Raw genomic sequence first — 24806 nt, 5'->3', positions numbered from 1 at the left:
AGGCCTGTTGATTCCGATTGTGCCCCAGATACTGCTTTATTTGAGGGGTGTGCCAGACAGGAGCAGGCAGCCTTTAACCCCCTTGGAAACCGAGGTACCTCTCTGTTGCCAGTTGACACCTGCAGTCTCTGCCTTCAGGAACAACTTGGTTGAATCCTCAGCCCGAGGCTTATTAGGAAGGCTACCCTGCTGTTGTCCGGCCGCCAGGAAGGGATTGGATTGTTCAGACGGGGAACGATTTCTGACCCCTGGTATCTGTCCCAGAGGCCTCCGTGCAGGGGAAAAGCCCTTGGTTGCCCTGTCAGCAGGCATTTGCTCTGGCAGCCTGTTAAAATCAGGTGGGACAGCTGGAGAAGTGGTGGCCATGGGGTGTGATAGGTGCGCTGATTATCTGAGGCCTGAGGATGGTGTTAGGGCCCGCAGAAGTGTCTTTTGCAAGAGCAGATCTGTCTGCTTATGGATCGAATGTTACCTGTTTTTCATACCAAAGGTGTCTATGAATGTGTGTTTCCCTGATCTTTGTTTGAACCTTGACAGAATCTGAATTGCTTTTTGTTGTTGTTGTTTTTGTTTTTCTCTTTTTTTTTTTTTTTTTTTTGAGACGGAATCTGGCTCTGTTGCCCAGGCTGGAGTGCAGTGGCGCGATCCTGGCTCACTGCACCCTCTGCCTCCTTGGTTCAAGCAATTCTCCTGCCTCAGCCTCCCGAGTAACTGGGATTACAGGCATGCACCACCATGCCCGGCTTATTTTTGTATTTTTAGTAGAGACCGGGATTTCACCGTGTTGGCCAGGCTGGTCTCGAACTTCCAACCTCAGGTGATCCTCCTGCCTTGGCCTCCCAAAATGCTGGGATTACAAGCATGAGCCACCCCACCCGGCAGAATCTGAACTTCATTGTCCCTTTTTAGCTTCCCTGTGACCTTACTCCTGCCCCATTGCCATTACCTTGGTAGGAAAAATGCTGAGTCTCCTAGTCACATAGTCATGGGGAAGATATAAATGGCAGTCATACTTCCTCGTTTAATATTTTTCTCAGCTCCTAGATCTGCCAGTATTTTTCCCTTTGAGACAAAGCAGCTGCTGTGGATGCCTTTCTGTGTGGCCACTGACAGCCTTCCAGTGTGCTGTGCTCCTTAGGAGAAATGGGTCCCCTCATCTTGTTTCAGGGGAAGCTTTAAAAAGTTACTTGTAAAAGGGATTGAAAGCATCATAACAAAAAAACAAATGGCCTCATAAAATACATTCTTCTAGGTCAGCCTATATCAGTACTAACTGTGTTAGCTCTTCAGCTGTCTAGGGTTACCTTAGTGCTATTGACATTTTGGGCCACATAATTCTTTGTTGTGGGGGCTATCCTGTGCATTGCAGGATGTTCAGCAGCATCCCTGGCCTTTACCTGCTAGAGCTAGTAGCACCCCTCAAACATCTCCAGATATTGCCACGTGTCCTCTGGGCAAGCAAAACTCCCTCACTTGTGAACTCCTGGGCTGCACCCTGCGACACAGTACTATTGTGGCTATTAAGCATTTGACCTGTGGCCAGTCTGAACTGAGATGTGCTGTAAGCATAAAATACCTGATTTCAGAGACTTAGTACAAAAAAAGAAATACCTTGTTTGTAAAATACCTAATAATTTTTCACATTGATTATATGTTAAAAAAGATAATACTTTTTATTGGGTTAAATGAAATATATTATTTAAATTAATTTACCTTTTACTTTTTATTTTTAGAGTCAGAGTCTCACTCTGTCACCCAGACTGTAGTGCGGTGGCATGATCATGGCTCACTGCAGCGTCAAACACCTGGGCTCCTGTGATCCTCCTGCCTCAGCCTCCTGAGTAGCTAGGACTACAATCTCGTGCTACCATGCCTGGCTAACTTTTAAATTTTTTGTAGTGATGGGGTCTTGGAGGGTTACACAGATTAGTCTCAAACTCCTGGCCTGAGGCCATCCTCCCACCTCAGCCTCCCAAAGTGTTGTGATTACAGGCATAAGCCACTGCACCCTGCCTACTTTTTACTTTTTAATGTGGCTACTAGAAAATTTAAATTACATTATGTGGCTTACATTTGCAGCTTGCATTGTATTTCTGTTGGACAGTGCTGAGCTAGAGTGTTGATCTACTTTAGTTTAGCTGTTGATTTTGTATCAGGCATTTAGATCCCTGTAAGCTGTTGGGTTTAATGGTTTTTTCCTTTGGAAGATTTTCCTTTATGCAGTAAAATTATGGAGACACAGAGTATGTAGTATTACATATTACCAGTTTGCTCTCCTGAATCCCTGCTGGTAGCATATTAAAAATCGGTTTAATGTTCAGACCGTGTATGTTTGTCTATATTTCCCTCCTTTCCATATTGCATTTTCTTTTCCATATTAGATTTTATCTCTTTTAAGGCATATGTGGTTGTATCTTAAATTTAATTTGTATTTCTCGATTGGTGACATTGGGTCTGTGTGTTCTCTCCTGTATCTAGAACAGTGCCTGGCACATAGTGGGCCCTCAATAAGGACTAGATGAATGAATGGATGAAAAAAATACTGTATTTTACTTTTTCAGTACAAGTCCACTACTTGAAATATATTATTATGTTAGTTACTTGGTTACTTCTTATATTTCTTTCTTTCTTTCTTTAGAGACAGGGTCTCACTCTGTCACCCAGGCTGGAGTGCAGTGGCATGATCTTGGCTCACTGCAGCCCGATGGTCCTGGCTCAAGCGATCCTCCCACCTCAGCTTCCTGAGTAGCTGGGGCTAATGGTGTACCTTTTTTGTATTTTTCTGTACAGGCGGGGTTTCATCATGTTGCCCAGGCTGGTCTCAAGCTCCTGGGCTCAAGCGATCTGCCCGCCTCAGCCTCCCAAAGTGCTGAGATTGTAGGTCTGAGCCGCCGCGCCCAGCCACTTGGTCACTTCTTTAGCTTTATCTTCCCTTCTCTTAATGCTAATTTCCTTACGCAAAAATGTTTCCTTTTCATGTTTGAACCTCTTTTCCCTTTGATACATTTCTGCTTGTTGGGGGTAAATGGAGGCTGTCCCCCATCATAGCTGGACTAAGTATGCTATATAATTTATGTCATCATTTTTAATGTAATTTTTGGGAGGTTAATTCCAGATGGATTAATGTATGATATGAAACCTGGATCTCAATTAATTCATCTCCAATCTGGTTAGTTGGTAGGAAGGTAGGTAGTAGGTAGGATGTGAGTGACTGTCTCTGTCACCCAGGATGGGGTGCAGAGGTGCAATCATGGCTCACTGTACCCTTGACCTACCAGGATCAAGCAATCCTCCTGCCTTAGCCTCTCATGTAGCTGCACCACAGGTGTGCACCACCATGCCCGGCTAGTTTTAAAAAATGTTGTATATAGACAGGTTCTCACTTTGTTGCCCAGGCTGGTCTCGAACTCCTGGGCTCAAGCGATCCTCCCACTTTGGCCTCCCAGTGCTGAGATTACAGGTGTGAACCACTGCACCTGGCCCAATCTGGTATTTATTTGTCTCAACAATATTCACTGACTCATGATTCCCTACCTTATTATATTATTTATGCTTTTGTATAGTAAGCCCTTATAGCTTGAATATATTAAGTCTTTTCTCTTGGTTCGTTGCCATTTTTAATCCATTCAACCTTAGAATGTTGATAACTCACTTTATGGAATGTTAACTGTGGTAGAAAATATTTATTTTTACCTTTAAATAGACATACTTTTTTTTTTCCTGGCATGCTCCGCCATGTGAGCTTTTTTAGGAAGCCTAGAGAGGAAGAGAAGTTAGACATCCAAGCATATAGTTAGTTACAAGTGGGAGACATCTGTGCAGTTACTGGCCGGTTAGTATAAAGATGCTGTTATTTTATGTTTCCTTTTTTTTTTTTTTAGACAGAGTCTCCCTCTGTCACCCAGGCTGGGGTGCAGTGGCGCGATCTCAGCTCACTGCAACCTGCACCTCTCAGGTTCAAGCAATTCTTCTGCCTCACCTTCCCGAGTAGCTGGGACTACAGGCATGTGCCACCATGCCTGGCTAATTTTTGTATTTTTAGTAGAGACAGGGTTTCACCATATTGGCCAGGCTGGTCTCGAACTCCTAACCTCAGGTGATCCGCCTGTCTCAGCCTTCCAAAATGCTGGGATTACAGGCGTGAGCCACTACACCTGGCCATGAGTCATTGTTTATCTTAATCTGGTATTCATCCTGGGGAAGAGAGAAGAGCCGTTTATGAGGTATACCTGGGATCATTTTGTACAGTTACGGTTTATTTGCTTGGTTTTGTTTTTTTTTTTTTTGGTTTTTTTGACAGGCCCATAGCATAGTGATTAAGAGCCTTAGCTCAAGGCTGGATTGAAATCCCTGCTGTGACCTAACATCGGTGTGCCTTAGTTTCTTTAGCTGTAAAACGGGGATACTAGTACCTACCTCAAAGGGTTGTTATGAGGATTAAATTAGTTAATATCTGTAAACCATTTAAAACAGTGTCTGGCACATAGTACATGCTATGTTGGTTTGTTATAAATTTGTATAAATTTTCTTAATTACCTTTAAGTGAAAATCTTGCCTTTATAAATGCATACTAGTCGTGAGATTTGGCTGTACACAAGGAAGATTGCTATGGCTTCCTTTTTTTCTTGCTAATGTCAAGACAACCTGAGGTCCACAAAATAGAAGTGAAAGTACTAAAGTTAATAGCAATTCTCTTTTGCAATAATACTGGAGCACATATCCTGTAATAAAGTTAATTGGGGCAAACTGGGTAGAAGTCTAATTGCTAGGAGCTACATTTTTTTAATCCTGTAACCCCAATGATAGAATTTATCCTAAATAATCCAGAAGGAGAAAAATAAAACTATAATTGTATATTATACTATTAATAATAAGCAAAAGCTGGGTGTGGTGACTCACACCTGTAATCCCAGCACTTTTGGAGGCCAAGAATGGAGGATTGATTGCTTGAGCCCAGGAGCTCAAGACCAGCCTTTGCAACATAGTAAGAACCCATCTCTACAAAAAAATTAAAAAATTAGCCAGACATGGTGGTAGTGCATGCCTGTAGTCCCAGCTACTATGGAGGCTGAGGTGGGAGATTGCTTGAGCAAGGGAGGTCAAAGCCGCAGTGAGCTATGATTGTGCCACTGCATTCCAGCCTGGGTGACAGAGCAAAATCCTGTCTCAGACAAAAATAATAAGCAAAACAGCTAGAGAATCTAAACAGAAGTGGAATGGGTAAGATCGCCTCAGTGGTATGTCATGCAGCATTAATTGATGATATGTAGAATGGAAGGGAAAGAAGGTATTTTGAAGGTGTTTTCATTGACATTTGAATACTGGGTGCCAAACTCTCTACTATGCCAGAGGCCAGGGATATAAACAAGAGGAAGACAGCTTGCCCTCTAGGAGCTCTTACCAGAAGCATCCTGCTGTGGTGGTGTAGGTACAGGGAAGACACAGGAGGAAGGAAATAAGTTCCCCGACCTTGAAAGAGTCAGGGAAAACTAAAGGAAAGAAGAAATCGTTGTGACAGACCCTAAGATTTATTGGCTAGGTAAATTGGGATAATATAGCTAACATGTATTGAATGTTTATTATATACCCAATATTTTGCTAAGCACTTTTAATTATCCCATTAATTCCTCTCATCCCTATGTGGTAGGTGCATGTAGCATTGCAAAAATGAGTAAACTGAGACTTAAATCTGTATTTGTCTTCTAAAATTCATGTTTGAAATCACTGTATTTACTGTGGCCTCCAGCTGTGGGAAAATTCTGTCTATGGAGATCTTCATACTTTAATGCCGTAAGAAAAAATAGTTTTGTTGGAGTAAGAGAATTATTTTCTCTTGTTTTTATTATTTATTTATTTATTTTTCATGTTAACATTTGAGAGTTCTTGCCAACAGCTGAATATCTGTTGCTTATTGTTTTGAGAGACCTGTCTCTGAAGGAGGTAGGTGCAGATATGGAGTGGGACAGTGGTTCCTTCAAAGGAGAAGATCCTGTATCATATCCTGTATTTCTGTCAGATATTTCATTTTCCCGACTTGGGCAATGTGTAAAGATATGACAACAAGATTGACAATTTGGGAAAACGTTTGGGAAAGAATAACAGGGACAGGATGTGACTTGGAAAGTTCGTTGCTTAGAGTAGCAAGGTTTGATTATTTTTGATCAACAATATAGAATTTTCCATCCTCTTACTGTGAGAATTTCTACTCCATGCTTTGTTACATGAGAATTCTGAGATTAGTGCTATTTCAACCACTTTTATGGGGGTTTGTCAGGATAAATTTGCACCGAGTGCCTTGTTCTAAAACCAAAGGCAGCAGGAGAGCCCCGAGTCTCTGCCATCAGTAGTGCCACTGCAGTACTCATGAGAAACCTGGGAAATGACTTGCCTGGCAGCTTTCATTTGAATCTTTTTAAAAACAGCCTTTGAATTTGATGTTTTCCAATATAGGAAGTAACTTACTACGTAGGAGGTGGTGAAACATGACATAGTTATATATAGTAAAAAGAACAAAAACCATGCAATCAGAGGATTTTAAAAATATTATTAAGTCCATTTACTTTTCTATGAATAGGTTTTAGTGAAAACTGTCACTAGGCATTTTAGAAATGAAGAAAATGAAATTAGTGTGTTATGCACATAGGAATTGTCATTTTTTTGGTTCCCACCATCTGGAATAGTCTTACAGATAGGAGGCACTTGGTAAGTTATTTGTGGAAAGAATGGATGATAGCTGTGAAGATTCTGGTTTCCTATTAATACTAATATGCCATGCTCATGTAAACATACTGATGGATTGCATGCCAAGTTTTCCTCTTCTGATGCTTCTCAAACATCAAAAGATGTTTATAAAACCCTTCTAACTCTTGAACTTGGTTCACCTGGAAAAGCAAAAGAACTAGAATAGCTAAAACAATTTTGAAAAGGAAGGGTAAAGTTGAAGACATCACACTATCCAATTTTAAGACTTACTTTATAGCTACAGTAATCAAGTCAGTAGTATCAATGTAGGGATAGACAAATAGATCAATGAAATAGAGTCTAGAAATAGACTCACACAGGCATGGCCAACTTTTCGACATAAGTGCAGAGCACCTTACTGGAGAAATGATAATCTTTTCAACACACGGTATTGGAACAATCACAAAGTGAACCTTTGCAGAAACCTTACATTTTATACAAAAATTAACTCAAAATGAACCATAGATTTGAATATAAAATGTAAAACTATAAAACTTTTAAGAGGGCACATAGGAGAAAATCTTCATGACCTGGGGGTTGGAAGAAGAGTTCTTAGGCATGACACTAAAAGCACAATTGTAAAAGAAAAAAATTGGTAAATTAGACTGCAAAATTGCAAACTTTTGCTGCATGAATGGCCCTAATTAGGAGGATGAAACATGGCCATAAAATGGGAGAAAATATTTGCAAATCATATGACAAAGAACTTTAATCCAGAATATATAAGGAACTTGCTAAACTCAATAATAAAAAAAAATTCACTTAGAAAATAAGCTGTAATTTCAGCACTTTGGGAGGTCAAGACCAGCCTGGGCAACATAGTGCTGTCTCCACAAAATAAAAATAATTAGCTGGGTGTGGTGGCACATGCCCATAGTCCCAGCTACTTGGGAGGTGGGAGGATCACATGAGCCTGGGAGTTCAAGGCTGCAATGAGCTGTGATCATGCCATTGCACTCCCAGCCTGGGCAACAGAGCAAGACCTTGTCTTAAAAAAAAGAAAAAAAAAATAGAAAATGGGCAAAAGACTTGAACAGACACTTCAGCAAAAGGAATGTAGGGGTGACATGTAAGTACAGATAGATGTTAAACATTATTTGTTCACCATTAGGGTAGTGCAAATTAAAACCACAATAAGTTACCATACCACACCTATCAGAATGGCTAAAATAAAATATAATGCCAATACTGGCCGGGTGCGGTGGCTCACGCCTGTAATCCTAGCACTTTGGGAGGCCAAGGCAGGCGGATCACTAGGTCAGGAGTTCGAGAGCAGCCTGACCAACATGGTGAAACCCCGTCTCTACTAAAAATAGAAAAATTAGCCAGGCATGGTGGTGGGCATCTGTAATCCCAGCAACTCAGGAGGCTGAGGCAGGAGAATTGCTTGAACCCGGGAGGCGGAGGTTGCAGTGACCCGAGATTGCACCACTGCACGCCAGTCTGGGGGACAGAGCAAGACTCCGTCTTGGGGGGAAAAAAATGCCAATACCAAGCACTGGTGAGGATGTGCGGAAACTAGATTTCTCATCCATTGCTAGTGGGAATGTAAAATGGTACTGTGGTCAAGTAATTTCAATGACAACTAATATTTGAATCATAAATAATGACAAGCTGCTTTATATACTTCTTGTGCTGTCAGGTTAAGCAAGAAGTGAGATCTCCACTTGAAGTCAGGAATTTGAGACTAGCCTGGGCAAAATGCCATCTCTACTAAAAATACAAAAATTAGATGGGTGTGGTGGTGGGCATTTGTAATCCCGGCTACTTGGGAGGCTGAGGCAAGAGAATTGCTGGAACCCGGGAAGCGGAGATTGCAGTGAGCCAAGATTGCGCCACTGCACTCCAGCCTGGGTGACAGAGCGAGATGCTGTCTCAAAAAAAAAAAAAAAAAAAAAGGTGAGATCTCCATTCCAGTACAAATTTGTAGTGGATATATTTTTCAAACTGAAATTACAGTTCTAGCAGTGATTTTTAGACCTCGATGATGTATGAAGCAAATTTCCATATTTCAAGATCCATGTATTTTGGAAATAGTGGCAATGGTTGTATAATATTGTGAATATAATTAATGCCTCTGAATTCTATACACTTAAAATGGCTAAAATGGCAAATTTTATATTATATATATTTTGCCACATAGAAATAATCCATTTAACTGTGGCATTTAGTTGCTTCCACATAACTTTCCATTGAAAGTGATTAATCTACAGTGGGGTACATGCATGTAATGATGTGATAAAGGTAAATGTCAAGAGAGGAATCTAATAGAATTCTATAATGTCTTCCATGAGATAAAAGGCTCAATTAAAAGTGTATATTCCTGGATTTAGCTCAGTATTTGGAAGTTCCTGTCTTTTTTTTTTTTGAGACAGGGTCTTGCTCTGTCGCCCAGGCTGGAGTGCAGTGGCACAATCTTAACTCACTGAAATCTCTGCCTCCCTGGTTCAAGAGATCCTCCTACCTCAGCCTCCCGAGTATCTGGGACTACAGGTGTGTGCCACCACGCCCTGCTAATTTTTGTATTTTTAGTAGAGATGGGGATTCACCATGTTGACCAGGCTGGTCTCAGACTCCTGACCTAAGGAGTCTGCCTGCCTTTGCCTCCCAAAGTGCTGGGCTTATAGGTGTGAGCCACTGCACCCAGCCCGGCAGTACCTTCATGAAGACATTTGCAAAAGTGGAATTGTAGAATCTCATTGCAAATCAGCATTCATAGATGAAGATTTGCAATCAATTTTGATGAAAGGGAAAACTATTTTAAACCCCAGTTAAGTGAAATGTTATTCCCCCATAAAAGAATTTCATTCTTCTCATCAGTAGACCTGCGTTACAAAAAATTGTACTCAATTATTATAATCTGAATTATGTCAACATTTTGTGGAGATTTGTTTTCTCTTGTAATAGGAGTACCTACTTAATATCTTTGATTTTGCCTCTTAGCCCACAAAACTTAAAATATTTACCTCTAGCCTTTTGCAGAAAATGTTTGTCAACCCCTAGCTTAAAGCATTGATTTTTCTCTTTTTCTTTTCTTTTCTTTTTTTTTTTTGAGACGGAGTCTCACTCTTTCGCCCAGGCCGGAGTGCAGTGGCGCTATCTCGGCTCACTGCAAGCTCTGCCTCCCGGGTTCACGCCGTTCTCCTGCCTCAGCCTCCCGAGTAGCTGGGACTATAGGCGCCTGCCATGGCGCCCGGCTAATTTTTTGTATTTTTTTTTCAGTAGAGACGCGGTTTCACCATGTTAGCCAGGATGGTCTCGATCTCCTGACCTCGTGATCCGCCCGCCTCGGCCTCCCAAAGTGCTAGGATTGCAGGCGTATATTTTTAAAGCGATGAAAATCTCACCTTATTCTCTGTTTTAGCTGCATCCCAGAGATGTTGATGTATTGCAGTTTCATACTGTTTAGCACAGAATATGTTCTGGTTTCCATTTAATGCCTTCTCTTTATTTATTAATTTAAAGAGATAGAGTCTTGTTCTGTTGCCCAGTCTGGAGTGTAGTGGCGAGATCATAGTTCACTGCAGCCTCAAACTCCTGAGCTCAAGCAATCCTCCCACCTCAGCCTCCTGAGAAGCTGAGATTATGTAGGTACAAATTGTCATGCCCGTTTGATGTCTTCTTTCACCTACATTACTTAGAAGTATATTGCATAATTTCTGAACATTCAGATATTTCAAAAATCTTTGTTACTGAGCTCTAATTAAATCCTAAAGTGGTCAGAGTGCATGTATACATGATGTCAGTCTTGAGATTTGTTGAGGTTTGCTTTATAGCCCAACGTACAGTCCATTTTGGCAATGTATTTGAAGTGACATTTTTCAGATCTTTTGTCGTCTTCTGAAGCTTTGGATATCCAAATAAGGCTGGTCCCTGTAACATTCTGTACCTACTCTGTACAGATTCCCAGTTTCTACTCACTTAAAGTAGGTGTGCTTGTATTTTTAGTGTATCTTTCTCCTTTCTCAATCCAGGAGTTTTTTTCCTTCCCCTTGTGGTTATATGCAGCTTATAGGTAAGAAAAACCTTTGTAATGTACTTGAATCTCAGCAGTCCTCAGTTCATTATCAAGTGCCGTAGTCCCTAACCACTAAATTAAGTGTTGACCTTATACATAAGGACTTCATATAAGAGCGAGTTCGTTCTTGTTGTTGACTCCTGTCGTGTTGTACCATTATTCTCTTGAAACTGGTCTGACTTGCCTTTGACAAAAGGAAAGGAGTGTGCTTTGCAGGGCTATGTGCTTTCCTAATACCAAGAAGTTATCTAAAGATACTGAACTGTGCTGTGAACTAAAGCTATTGTGTTTGATCTGCCCAGGCATCCAGCTGACCCCTGTATATAAAATTCTACTCGTTCAGTTCTGTTAATGTTTAAGTTCCCTCTGTTCTTTGGTGGGAAAGGAGGTGATGTATAAAAATCAACTGCTTTGTATAAGGCTTGATGTGTTAGGTGCTAAACCACTTAACTTTTTCTTGATTTGGGGATCTATTCCCCTTGTTTTTTTTTTGTTTTGTTTTGTTTTTTTCCTTCTTTTAGAGACAGTCTTGCTCTGTCACCCAGGCTGGAGTGCAGTGGTGCGATCATAGCTCATTGCAGCCTCCAACTCCTGGGCTGAAGTGATCCTCCTGCCTCCACCTCCCAAGTAGCTGGTACTGCAGGCACGCATCACCATGCCTGACTGACTTTTTTTATTTTTTGTAGAGATGGTGTGTTGCTGTGTTGCCCAAGGTGGTCTTGAACTCCTGAGCTCAACGGATCCTTCCAAAGTGTCAGAATTACAGGCGTGAGCCACCATGCCCAGCTGAGATCTGTTTTTTACTATTTCACAATAATTGCTGGAAATATTTGTAATAATGTGACTTTCACTGCTAAGACAGAAAAGGATGATAAGGAAATTGAGGAAAATGAAGCTTCTGCTTCTACAACAGGAAAGCATAAACGTTTGAGTTACTTTTAGAGTAAACGGGGGATAAGTGTGTCTACATTCTTGACCCACCCTCTTCTGCCACAGTCAGACTTAGAATGCACTTTTGCATGCACTTTTGTTAATCTAATTAACGAACATTTATACGCTTTCTAGTTAGTAAATACGTGTAACTTTATACTTCAGCTCATGAGATCCTTTGCCACATGCTGCAGGGAAGTGTAGAGCTCTTCAGCTGTGCAGCCAGGATGAGAACTCACGTTCTGTTCTCCCTGCTGCTGATGCGACAGGGGAGGCACGTGTACATCCAGGCTCTTTCTGCATGGCAGGGCTGTTTAATTGGGGCTGATGGAAATTTTTGTCATAGAAAATGGGCAATCAGATTTGCAGTTAGTAGTGAAATAATTGACTCTCAATCCATATTGGGAAACAGAAGATAAAACATTTGGTAATAAAAATGTAAATTTTAGAACATAGAACACAAAGAGTGGTCCATAAGCCGGGCACGGCGGCTCACACCTATAATCCCAACACTTTGGGAGGCTGAGGTGGGCGGATCACGAGGTCAAGAGATCAAGACCATCCTGGCTAACATGGTGAAACCCCATCTCTACTAAAAATATAAAAATTAGCTGGGCATGGTGGTGCATGCCTGTAACCCCTCTACTCGGAGGCTGAGACATGAGAATTGCTTGAACCGGGGAGGCTGAGATTGCAGTGATCCAAGATCATGCCACTGCACTCCGGCCTGGGCAACAGAGCGAGACTCCATCTCAAAAATAAAATAATATAAAAACAGGGCCAGGCGCAGTGGCTCATGCCTGTAATCCCAGCACTTTGGGAGGCCGAGGCAGGTGGATCATGAGGTCAGGAGTTCGAAACCAGCCTGACCAACATGGTGAAACCCCACCTCTACTAAAAATACAAAAATAACCAGGCGTAGTGGCACATCCCTGTAATCCTAGCTACTCAGGAGGCTGAGGCAGGCGAATCGCTTGAACCCGGGAGGTGGAGGTTGCAGTGAGCCGAGATTGTGCCACTGCACTCCAGCCTGGGTGACAGAGCGAGACTCTATCTCAAAAAAACCCAAAAAAACAAAGAGTGGACCCTAATGTAACCTATGGACTTCAGTTAATAATGAATCTGTATTGGCTCATCAATTGTAACAAAGGTACCACGCTAATGGAAGATGTTAATAATAGGAAAAACAGATGAGGAGGACGGGGGAGGTACAGAGGTATATGGGAACACTCTGTACTATCTGATCAGTTTTTCTGTAAAACCTAAAGATGCTAAAAAAAAAAAAAGAAAACTGTTTAAAATTTTTAAATATCTAGCTTAATGTTCCCCAATGGGTTCAAATCATACAAAGTTAGTGTTTAACCTCCTGACCCTTGCTTGGAATGTCTCAGTTAAGATGAGTCCAGTTTGCAGTTTGAGCTGTTTCATCAGTTCTGTTTGCCTCTCGCCTGTGTATTAACTGTGCTCTTGCCTTTCTCCCTATCTGCTGGAACAGCTGGAATGCCAAGATGCCTTGGAAACAGCAGCCCGAGCTGAGGGCCTCTCTCTTGATGCCTCCATGCATTCTCAGCTCAGAATCCTGGATGAGGACCATCCCAAGGGAAAGTACCATCATGGCTTGAGTGCTCTGAAGCCCATCCGGACTACTTCCAAGTAAGATGCCGTACTGGGTGATGACAGTAAAGCATCAAAGGCATTTTTTTTTTTTTTTTTTTTTTTTGAGACAGTCTTGCTCTGTCGCCAGTGGCATGATCTCGGCTCACTGCAACCTCCGCCTCCTGGGTTCAAGCGATTCTCCTGCCTCAGCCTCCTGAGTAGCTGGGACTACAGGCGTCCACCACCACCAAGCCCAGCTAATTTTTTTGTATTTTTAGTAGAGACGGGGTTTTCATATTGGCCAGGTTGGTCTCAATCTCCTGGCCTCATGATCTGCCCGCCTCGGCCTCCCAAAGTGCTGGGATTACAGGCGTGAGCCCCCGCGCCCGGCCCATCAAAGCCATTTTAGAACATTCAGGCTAAGATTAGATCAGCCGGGGAGACTGGTCTTAAGTTAAGAACTGTGTTCACTAAACAGTGTCCTTTAAACACGGGCTGCCCTCTCCGTGCGTGTTGATAGCTTTGTGATTTCGGTTTTCTCTCGTTAGACACCAGCACCCAGTGGACAATGCTGGGCTTTTTTCCTGTATGACTTTTTCGTGGCTTTCTTCTCTGGCCCGTGTGGCCCACAAGAAGGGGGAGCTCTCAATGGAAGACGTGTGGTCTCTGTCCAAGCACGAGTCTTCTGACGTGAATTGCAGAAGGTAGGCGCCTCTGGTCCACCCTCATCTCCCCCATGCCGGGTGGGCAGGGCCTGAGCTAGGAGTGTGAAGTCCACAGCTCTGTGTCTTTAAAGAGCCGAGCTGTCCAGTGGAGGGCGGGCGGCCTGGGGATGACTTTCTCTTTGCTCTTTTGCTTTATCTCCTATTTCACCTTTGATCCTGTTTTAACCACGGGCTTTCTCTCTCTCTCTCAGCCCCGCTTCTCTTCCTGAGTCTGCAGGGAGATTATGTTGCTGCCTTGTGACAGAATACATTTTTGTGGTAGCTGATTGTCATGATTAAAATCTAGTTTACAACTTTACATTTTACCACAGGAACCTTCAGAAAGGGTTGGGGGCCCCTGAAAAAGAAAGTTCTTATTCACAAATTGCATTCAGGGATCATTTTCCTGGGTGGAAAGAAAGGCTTTTGCTCTCATCATTTTCTGTATCCTGGGAGGCTCCCTATACAGGGTAAATGTGTAGCTCCCCAGGAAGGGTATTTTTTCCCAGAAGGTGAAGACTATGTACATAATTTTAAAGGAGAGACTTGTGTGAGTGGTGGCAAAACCTGGAGACAAAAAGTGGTGGCAGGTGGGGAGCTAGGTGTGCCTTTCCCCTGGGGAGATGTGTAACGAGGACGTGTGCCCTTGTTAAGACTAGAGAGACTGTGGCAAGAAGAGCTGAATGAAGTTGGGCCAGACGCTGCTTCCCTGCGAAGGGTTGTGTGGATCTTCTGCCGCACCAGGCTCATCCTGTCCATCGTGTGCCTGATGATCACGCAGCTGGCTGGCTTCAGTGGACCAGTAAGTTCTAACCATCCTTTCCGACAGTCTCCAGGGGCCCGGCCACGGCCAGCTCTAACACTCTTATTCTGTTGCAGGGGTTGTGCTCAGCCTTGGGCTAGGTAGCAGTCTTAGAGATGCCTTCAGGTCTGTTGAAAGGGGTTGATGGATTTTGGCAACAGCTGGAAGGATGAAAGGGCAATGTTGCCAGAGAAGAAATGGAACTAGCTTGATTTCTGGGCGGGGGTGAAATGGAACTGACTCCAGTTCTGCACAGGACTGTGCTTCTCGGTTGTGTGTTAACATGAAATGACAGTCGGTGCAGGCAGATGTGTCTTGCAGTGCTGCGAGTGGGTGAGAGCACGTTGTGTGGCCCGGGCTGGTGAGCCAGCGCCGGGGACATACCGAGTGCCTGGAGGCAGAGTTATCACATGTTTGGCAGGTCCGTGGCAAATAAGCCCTGAGAAAACTAGAGGACTGTCGAGGATTTTAGAGTCTGACCTGGAGTCCGTTTAAGTTTGGCTTATAGTGTGACTGTGTGGCGAGCGTTGGGGTGGCAGCCGTGGTTTTCCCCAGTCTGTACTGATGCAGAGTAGACAAGAGAGCCTTTGACGTTCACTCTGTTTCCTGCGCACCTGTTTCTTACACCTGCTGTGCTGCCTTACACTTGAGACCTTGATTAAATCTATTCTCTACACATTTGCCTTGAGGCATCGGAGCAGTAGTACTGCTTGTACTGTGCGTTTTCCATGTGTGGGTAAGCTGGAGGTTCATGGTTTTGGTAAGTATGTGCCTAAGATGCATGGCAATTAGGTAAAACTAATTTGCAGTTTTGTTTTTGTTTTTATTTTTTTTAACGTTTGATGCCTCTTGTTAAAGTTTTGATCTCTTTTCTGAAGCAGAGAACACTACTTTTCTGGTATTGGGTTTCTATATTATTAATAATTGACCAACTAACATACTTTATGTAAAAGTTTTAAGTAAGAAGGACCATGTAACTGAAATGTTGTGTTACGTAATTTACCAAAATGGCAAACATTTTCATAGAGCCAGCTTCCCCCAAGAAGAGCTTCTGTCATTGTTTCACTACAGGGCTGGTGGCTGCTCTGATCTCATAGAATTCATTCCTCTGGGTAGCACCATATGCAGGCTTTGCGAAGTGATCGTGGGCTTTCTTGATTCCATTTGGCCAGTGCAAGAACTTCATTGGCTCCCCTCTAAAAAAAATTCCATGGATTGCTGGGATTTTTATTTTTTATTTTTTGAAAAAAAAAGGTACCTATCCATATTCAGCTTGGTGGCTTCACAGTCCCTCCCCTGAACATCCGTATATTCCTTAATCTCTCATTTATGGTGCAGAACACTGGGATACTAACCTCTAGGAAACTGTTCTAGCTGCCAGGGAAAGCTAAGAGCCCTCCTTTAACAGGAAAGCAGCAGCATGCTTTTTCTTCTCTCTGCCCTTTCAGGGAAGAGCACCTTAAGGCCAGTGTTATTTCATGGGATTCTCTCCTAGAGCTGAGAAAGCAATGGACTCATCCATAATCTCTTTTATAGATTTGAAAGTGTAAATAATACACACTTCCTTTTTTGGAACTCCAATTCTAATATGTTTCTTTTTCATTGGAAATTGAAAAACCAGGCTGGTTTTGAGATTAGTACTAGCAATGAGTAAACCTCCTGTCTGTGGACTTACATCCTTTTGAGGAACATTCGTTTTAGATTTTTACAAGTTTTCTAATCTGGCACGACTTTCAAACTAGCTTAATCTGTTCTTACAGAAACCTGTGTAAGGACAGACTGCCCACATACGGGCTCCCCAAATAAAACGGCATTTTTATTTCTTGTCCCCGCTCGGGTTTCACCGAACCTTGGTAGCCATACACAGAACAAATGAAACACAGTCAAGTTGTTGTGTTCTGTTTGTTTTTACCTGCCGTCCAGCTGATGCTGACGTTTATACACCAAGATGATCCAAGGTTTTGGTGACGCCAGTGGGGACTGCCGCTCTATGTGCAGGGTGCCCGGGGGTCATAGTAATGTTAATGGAGTACCAGAATCTCTAACAGTGTGGTCCTGTGTAGCCACATTGCTACACTTACAGAGATGCTTTGGGGCCTTTTTGGATTAAGACAGTTCTAAAAGACCAGGCCTCACCTATGATCTGTGTATAAAGAATTAGCATCGCACCGTAGATCTGCAAGAGAAGGCCGCCTCCTGCAGTGCTCTCTCTTGGTGAATGCTAACTCTGCTCGAGGGCCTTTTGGGGAAAGGACAGTGTAAAACCCTTAGAGAGGTAAGTTTCCCACCCTTCCAACCTCTCTCCACCTGCAGCTTGCTTGGTGCTGTCAGGATCTGGATTTGGGGGGAGTCTCTCTGTAGTGGAACCAGTGACAGAAGCTGTTCTTTAGAATTTTCAGGATGGCTGTATTCTGCGGTCAGAATGAGAGAGTCAAGCTGGGCAGAATCTCTCGCCAAGAGTTCAGGTAAGGTAATGTTTATTCACTGGAAATGCTTTCCACAGCCAGACAGCTATGCTAACAGTCTCAAGTTTTCTTCCAGTTTGTTTAGATTTAAATGATACATTTGTAACTTTTTAAAAACTAAATTTTGGTTGGATTTTTCATGAAAACCTCTTTTTTCTTTATCCCCTAAAAAATGGTTTGAAATGTCATTGTTATTTAAAAACCCGATGTGTTGGAACTTCTTTAATCTGCTGTTTCCTCTTTTTCCCCCCCTTTGAAAGTTTTGCATAGTATAAACATTCACTATGTCTTTTACCTTCCCTGCTCCTCCCCTCTGGGAGGCGCTGATGCTATTACCCAGTGCTGAAAAATGGCACTCTAAAGGTATGGGAAGGAAGGAGCCCAAGGCAACCACCTGCTGTCCTTTCAGCCTTCCTTTGGAGACTGCTCCATCAGTGCCGAGGTGTGTGGGAACAGGCTTCACTGCACCGCCATCTTACTGAGTTGCTTCACGTGAGGAAAAGGGGGCTTTGGCCCTGTGACTCAGTTCCACATTTTGGATTGCACACTGGAAAAGAAGCCAATCTTCTTGCTAGTAAACCAGCAACCCGGCTGTATACAGTGCTGACCCAAGCAATGGATATAAACCTAAAAATCTGAGGGAGGGGAGAGGTGGAATACAGTAGTTCTTGGAATCTGAAGTCTCCTATTTGATCAGGTTATTTCCTGGGACTTGGCAAAAATCTGATTGGTGGGGATCTCCTAGGACCTAGTGGACATCTGGTATTAATTTAATCTCAGGCAAAACAAGAAATTAACCCAGAGAGAGTCTGGGTTCTGGAATTCAGCATAGCTACCTCCAGACCGTGGTGTCTGGCCTCCATTTTTGTCTGTCATTCAATTCTGACTTACAGCTGCAGTCACCTTTGCTATAAGGCACCTGGGTAGAAGGGTGGATGGGCTTCACGTTAATTTTTTTCTTCCTTTAGGGTGGGGGATTGGTTTGGCTTTCTTTTGTTGTGGTTTTTTGTTTTATTTTTGTCAAGATTGATTTTTAGATGCAAGGACTTGAAAAGACCCAGAAGGATGCCACCAGTTTTTCCTTGAGGCCTAGGATTTTTTATTCTGTCCCGAGCAGAGGTAATTCCTCACAGCTTAGTGCACCAGTAGCACCAGCCGTTTTGAGCAGAGTACCTCTTTGGGGAGCATTTTGTTTTGTTTTGTTTTTAATTCTCTTTCCTTAGCAGCAAGGTCTTTTTTCCTAGAGAACCTACTCCATTGCAGAATCATTGCAACCTCAGGAGCCCTCACTGATTGAGTGCTGTCAGCCTGATATACTACTTTGGACTCTGGAAACAGATATGGGTTCTATTCTCTATTTCTACTGTGTGTCGTTAAACAACCGTCGGAGGCCAGATGACCTGTTAGATGGCTAGTCCTGTATAACTCGACTCTGTATGTTTCAATGTATGTTACTACAATGCTTCACCTGCTGTACAGTGTTTGTGAGATGCTCTTTGAAGATGGTACTTTTATATTTTTTCATTTTCAATAAAAGTACATTCCTTCCCACTTCCTGGTATTTAATACTGTTGCTGAATGTGCCTTGTGTGAGTGTGTGCCCCGGCGTTGCAGGACCTCAGCTGGAGGTGGCACTCGGTGGTTCTTGGGGGCTGGCTGCCTTCCCTCTGCAGGTGGTGTTAGACATATGCTACCTGAGGTAACATGTTTTCATTTTTGGGAGGGAGTCGGGAGTGGGGCGGGCCCATGGGAGGGTCTCTGGATTTTTGATAGCCTGCTTTGTTTGCTCTCTTCTGTACTATTAAACTGCTGATGTTTATTTTCAGGAATGTTTTGCAAATGCACTTCTCACTCTTCCCCAGTACAACTGTAGGTACACTGTTCCTTTTTATCAAATAAGCACGTTTGAAACGATCCAAAAAAAAGGTCTTAATTTCATGTAAAGAAATGTATCCATGTGTGGAGATACTGGAATAAGGTCAAAGCTATACTTTTGAATGACCATGTGTTTAGAGTTAATTTCAGCTCATTGATAGGTTTATGTTACATTAGAAAGAGTAATGGTTTTGATGGTGTCCTGTAAGGAAGAAAGTTTGCAATTAGACCTAGCTCCTGCAGAATGCCCTGAGTAAGTTACTGCAGGCAGCTTGTAATAATTGGGTCCCCCAAAGTTTTGCTTTGCTTGCACACTGGTCCCTGAGTGGAGCTGCCTACTCTTTCTAACTTAACATAAAACTATGGCATTGTGTGTGAGTGCCGTGGAGATGTTGACAGTGGTGTGTGTCTCTCCCTGTAGGCCTTCATGGTGAAACACCTCTTGGAGTATACCCAGGCAACAGAGTCTAACCTGCAGTACAGCTTGTTGTTAGTCCTGGGCCTCCTTCTGACGGAAATCGTGCGGTCTTGGTCGCTTGCACTGACTTGGGCATTGAATTACCGAACCGGTGTTCGCTTGCGGGGGGCCATCCTAACCATGGCATTTAAGAAGATCCTTAAGTTAAAGAACATTAAAGAGAAATCCCTGGGTGAGGTGAGTGAGGGGTGTTTGCTTCACAGCAGAGAGCAACTTCCTAGCTTGAGGTTCGTTCCTCTAGGGCCCTGCCTTGTCCTTTATCTTCCTCCTGAGACAAATGAACCGTGTCCTTGCAGGGTCCCCTCACTACTCTTTGTATCTTATAGCTCATCAACATTTGCTCCAACGACGGGCAGAGGATGTTTGAGGCAGCAGCCGTTGGCAGCCTGCTGGCTGGAGGACCCGTTGTTGCCATCTTAGGCATGATTTATAATGTAATTATTCTGGGACCAACAGGCTTCCTGGGATCAGCTGTTTTTATCCTCTTTTACCCAGCAATGGTGAGTAAGCCTCCCAGCTGAATCTTGGCAGCTTCTCCTTAGGAGATGAGTGACTTCCATTGGGTTATAGTAGGCATTGCTGAGGTCTCACAGCTCTGATTGGAAATTTCCTCAAAGCAGGTTCAATCTAGAGCTAGATAGTGCTTGCTCCATAGGGACAGAATTTTGACTTGAGAGGAGGTAAGGTGTCACTTGCATGAAAAAGAGTCTGAATGAGAAGGCCAGCTGGTGAGCCCTGTCCCACTTGACATAGGAGTGTTTGAGTCACTGCGTTGGAGTTGCTGCTAAGTGATAGGGCCCTCCTGCCTCCCCTTTGGAAGCACTCAGTATCTGTGGTCACTATTGAGAATGAATACTTACTTGTCTTCATTGCCTTACAAAGAGATAAGAATTCAGTAATGTTTTATTACAATTCGATAGGTCACTTTTATTAAAGACAGTACAATTACATAACATTTGGCCCATCCTAGCAAACAGGATTATATGCTCATTTTATTGAGAATGACCTTAAGCAGATTAGGTAGTTCTCAAGTTTGAATGAGCTTTAATTTGGCATGGCATCGCTTTTCCTTTCAGATGTTTGCATCACGGCTCACAGCATATTTCAGGAGAAAATGCGTGGCCGCCACAGATGAACGCGTCCAGAAGATGAATGAAGTTCTTACTTACATTAAATTTATCAAAATGTATGCCTGGGTCAAAGCATTTTCTCAAAGTGTTCAAAGTGAGTTTAAAGATTCGTATGTGCATATGGTAGAAGGACCTTTGATTCTTTGGGTCTTATCATTCACACACTTTGCTTCCTGAACACATTACATACTAGGACTAGTGTCTAGTATCGTAGGACATAATATCATAGAATCTTTGTGTTCAAAAGGGATCTTAGAGGTTTGAACCCATAACCTCATCTCACTGATGAGGAAATTGAGACCTGGGAAAATGGTGATTTTTCCCAGTTAAAACACAGCTAGTTAGGAATAATTCAGTTTCGAAGCCACCTGTGTATATTCTCATCCTGCCCATGATTTTCCAGCCTGGCCATGAGGCTTTCACAGAAGACAATATCAAATTACTACTGAGAACACCACCTTTGCCCACTCTACTCTGTGGTTTCACAAGAAATAGTTCATGGCCCTTGAGGTAAGCTGGGAGTCAGGATGGCTGGATGCTGGTCCTAGCTCTGTCAAATATGTAAGTGCCAACAAAGCTAGGAGAAATAGCACAGATGGGGCATTCAGAAAGATCTCAACACAAGTTGAGCCAGTGTGCCTTGAAACAGGTGAAATTTAAGAAGGAGATAATTAAAAACAAACACATAGATACTTAATTTAAATAAAAGAGATGGGGCTGTTGGTGGACCTCATAACCTCATCGGGAGCTGAGTCCAGTGCTGTAAAACAGTCAATGCATTATAGTTGGAGTAGAAATACAGTGTTCAGGCCAGGCACCAGTGGCTCACGCCTGTAATCCCAGCATTTTGGGAGGCTGAGGGAGGTGGATCACCTGAGTTCAGGAGTTCAAGACCAGCCTGGTCAATATAGTGAAACCCCGTCTGTACTAAAAATATAAAAATTAGCTGGGTGCGGTGGTGCATGCCTGTAATCCCAGCTACTAGTGAGGCAGAGACAGGAGAATCGCTTGAACCCAGGAGGCAGAGGTTGCAGTGAGCTGCGATCACGCCATTGCACTCCAGCCTGGGTGTCGCAGCGAGACTCTGTCTCAAAAAAAAAAAAAAAAAAAAAACAGTGTTCAGAGCAAGGCAGCCGTTGTTTTCCTTTCATTGAGTAACCTTCAGGAACATGATGTCCAATTCGGGAATCTACATTTGATTTATGAGGGCTGTTAAGCTAAGAAGCATCCAGAGGAGATGACCACTCAGGAGGTGCCCAGCAGTGGACGGGGCTGCCTTGTTAAGCAGTGAGTTTGTTTCTACTAGAGTGGAACAAATGGATTCTGAATGGACATCTGCCAGCAGGTTGATGGCAGGATGGCTGCCACTGGTCCCTTCTGGATCTCTGATTCTATAGATTTATGATCTTTTTTCTGAAATTTCCCTCATCCATCAGCCCCTGACTGGTATCTTTACCTGTATGTATTAATTTGAAAAGAGTGTTCTTTCTCATTATAGACATGGCCAAGGTGTATAATACATGTTAAAGTAAGGAGTTCAGTGTTTTTATGTGACTTACAAGCTAGCTGTGAAGATAGTTCCCAATGCCTTAGGCAGTGGTAATACCTTTAAGGTCAGTGTATGGCCTCTTAGAAGAATTAAGTATTTGCCAGGTGCGTTGGTACATGCCTGTAATCCCAGCACTTTGGGAGGCCTAAGTGAGTAGATCACCTGAGGTCAGGAGTTCAAGAGCAGCCTGGCCAAAATGGCAAAAACCCCGTCTCTACTAAAAATACAAAAATTAGCCAGGCGTGGTGGCACAGCTTGTAATCCCAGCTACTCAAGAGGCTGAGGCAGGAGGATCACTTGAACCCGAGAGGCAGAGGTTGCAGTGAGCTGAGATCACACCACTGTACTCCAGCCTCGGCAACAGAGTGAGACTCTGTCTTAAAAAATATATATATTGGCTGGGTGAGGTGGCTCATGCCTTTAGTCTCCACGCTTTGGAAGGAGAGACAAGATCACTAGAGCCCAGGAGTTCAAGACCAGCCTGGGCAACGTAGTGAGACCTCATCTCTACAAAAAATAAAACTTAACTGGGCATGGTAGTGCACATCTGTGGTCCCAGCTACTTGGGAGGCTAAGATAGGAGGATCACTTGAGCCACGGAGGTTGAGGCTGCAGTAAGCCGTGACTGTGCCACTGCACTCCAGCCTGAGCAACAGAGCAAGACCTCATCTGAAAAAAAGAAGTATCTTATTGTTCTGCTTCCTGCTCCATGGTCCTCAGTACTCTATGGTTGCTTTGCTGATACGGGGGTTGATTTTGCAAATATTTAAGAAAAATCATTCTGCCTATAGAAATTGTATTTCACCTATCTTCTTCCAGTTGTCGTTACTGCATTTTTGTATGGAAGCTTCTATCCCACTGCCAACATACAGCAGGCACTCTAGGAAATGTTAGTTCCCTCCCCACCGCCCTTTTTTTTTTTTTTTTTTTTTTTTTTTTGAGACAAGGTCTGGCTTTGTCACCCAGACTGGAATACTGTGGTTCAATCTCGGCGCACTGCAACCTCCACCTCCCAGGTTCAGGCGATTCTCCGGCCTCAGCCACCCAAGTAGCTGGGATCATAGGCATGTACTACCACACCCGGCTAATTTTTGTATTTTTAGCAGGGACGGCGTTTTGCCATGTTGGCCAGGCTGGTCTCGAACTCCTGACCTCAGGTGAATCCCCCTGCTTTGGCCTCTCAAAGTGCTAGGATTATAGGCGTGAGCCACCGCGCCTGGCCTTTTAGTCCCTCCCTTTTTAATTCTCCAGTGCCATTGTGTTGTCTTTCCTATTAATTCCTTAGGCAAAAAGTAAACAACAACCGGGTAAGCAAACGCAGCTGCCAATTATAGATACAATTAATGTGTTCATTCCTTCTCAACCTAAGAAACTTACAAGAAGAATCAGAAAAAGGTATCATAGAAGATGATCATTGAGTTCATATATAGTGACTGCTTTCTGTTAGATTCATTCCTGTCACTTGATCCATTTCAAACCTCAGCCTTTTATACCAGCTTTAGTGGTAGAGTTGATAGTCATAGGTGTTGAAGGGTGGCTGGAGACCTACAGAGTCTTGTTTGGAGGTGAAGGAACAACATCCCTAGGCTTCTTTTAACTTGCTTTGAAATTGGCTTGCTTTTTATTCATAGAAATCCGCGAGGAGGAGCGTCGGATATTGGAAAAAGCCGGGTACTTCCAGAGCATCACTGTGGGTGTGGCTCCCATTGTGGTGGTGATCGCCAGCGTGGTGACCTTCTCTGTTCATATGACCCTGGGCTTCGATCTGACAGCAGCACAGGTCAGGGAACCCTCAGGGATGGGGAGCATTTTAGAAATACCACATTTGCTGGAGGCTGAGGCAGGAAAATCGCTTGAACCCAGGAGGTGGAGGTTAAAGTGAGCCAAGATTGTGCCACTGCACTCCAGCCTGGGTGACAGAGCGAGACTCCATCGCAAAAAATAAAAAAAAAATACCACACATGGAGATGATGCTCTGGTCCTCTCCTTACTGGACCTGGAGGTTCCCTCAAGAATTAGTAGGTATTTTTTCATTCATGGGATTAAGCTGAGAAGCAGAAGAGTGGGGAGCCAGCCTTTATGCACAAATAGTGTATGAGTTGTTTTTAGTCAACATAAGTTTGAGTTTAATTCTGAAAATACAGATCATCCTGTGGTTCATATTTACTGACAATTTTAATTGAAGGTCTCAAAAACTCTACTTAAAAAAAAATGTGGCCAGGCATGGTGGTTCACGCCTGTAATCCCAGCACTTTGGGAGGCTGAGGCGGGCGGATCACTTGAGGTCAGGAGTTTGAGACCAGCCTGGCCAACATGGTGAAACCCCATCTCTACTAAAAATACAAAAATTAGCCGGGCGTGGTGGTGCATGCCTGTAATCCCAGCTACTCGGGAGGCTGAGGCAGGAGAATTGCTTGAACCTGGGAGGTGGAGGTTGCAGTGAGCCGAGATTGTGTCACTGCACAACAGCCTGGGCGACAGAGCGAGACTCCATCTCAAAAAAAAAAAAAAAAATGTA

The 24806-nt window shown here is 43.3% G+C and overlaps 1 protein-coding gene across 7 annotated transcripts in view; it reads left to right on the top strand.

Moving 5' to 3' along the window:
- Positions 1-24806, top strand: part of ABCC5 (ATP binding cassette subfamily C member 5) — a 96574-nt gene that overhangs the window by 14930 nt on the left and 56838 nt on the right. For 4 of the 7 annotated variants that reach the window (XM_054479999.2, XM_054480000.2, XM_054480001.2 and 1 more), the window contains 7 exons: positions 13185-13342; positions 13834-13989; positions 14644-14791; positions 19553-19786; positions 19936-20109; positions 20686-20833; positions 23920-24068. In XM_054479999.2, coding sequence (XP_054335974.1) covers positions 13185-13342; positions 13834-13989; positions 14644-14791; positions 19553-19786; positions 19936-20109; positions 20686-20833; positions 23920-24068 — 1167 coding nt within the window. Of the gene's footprint in view, positions 1-13184; positions 13343-13833; positions 13990-14643; positions 14792-14898; positions 19130-19552; positions 19787-19935; positions 20110-20685; positions 20834-23919; positions 24069-24806 lie in introns of those variants that run through there. The other 3 variants (XM_054480003.2, XM_054480002.2, XM_054480004.2) reach the window with 3 other exon arrangements.

The sequence above is a fragment of the Pongo pygmaeus genome, chromosome 2 (assembly GCF_028885625.2).
Source record: "Pongo pygmaeus isolate AG05252 chromosome 2, NHGRI_mPonPyg2-v2.0_pri, whole genome shotgun sequence".
In the NCBI taxonomy this organism is placed as follows: Eukaryota; Metazoa; Chordata; class Mammalia; order Primates; family Hominidae; genus Pongo; species Pongo pygmaeus.
The sequence above is the reverse complement of the archived record's forward strand: the minus strand, read 5'-3'. Positions and strand labels throughout refer to the sequence as shown.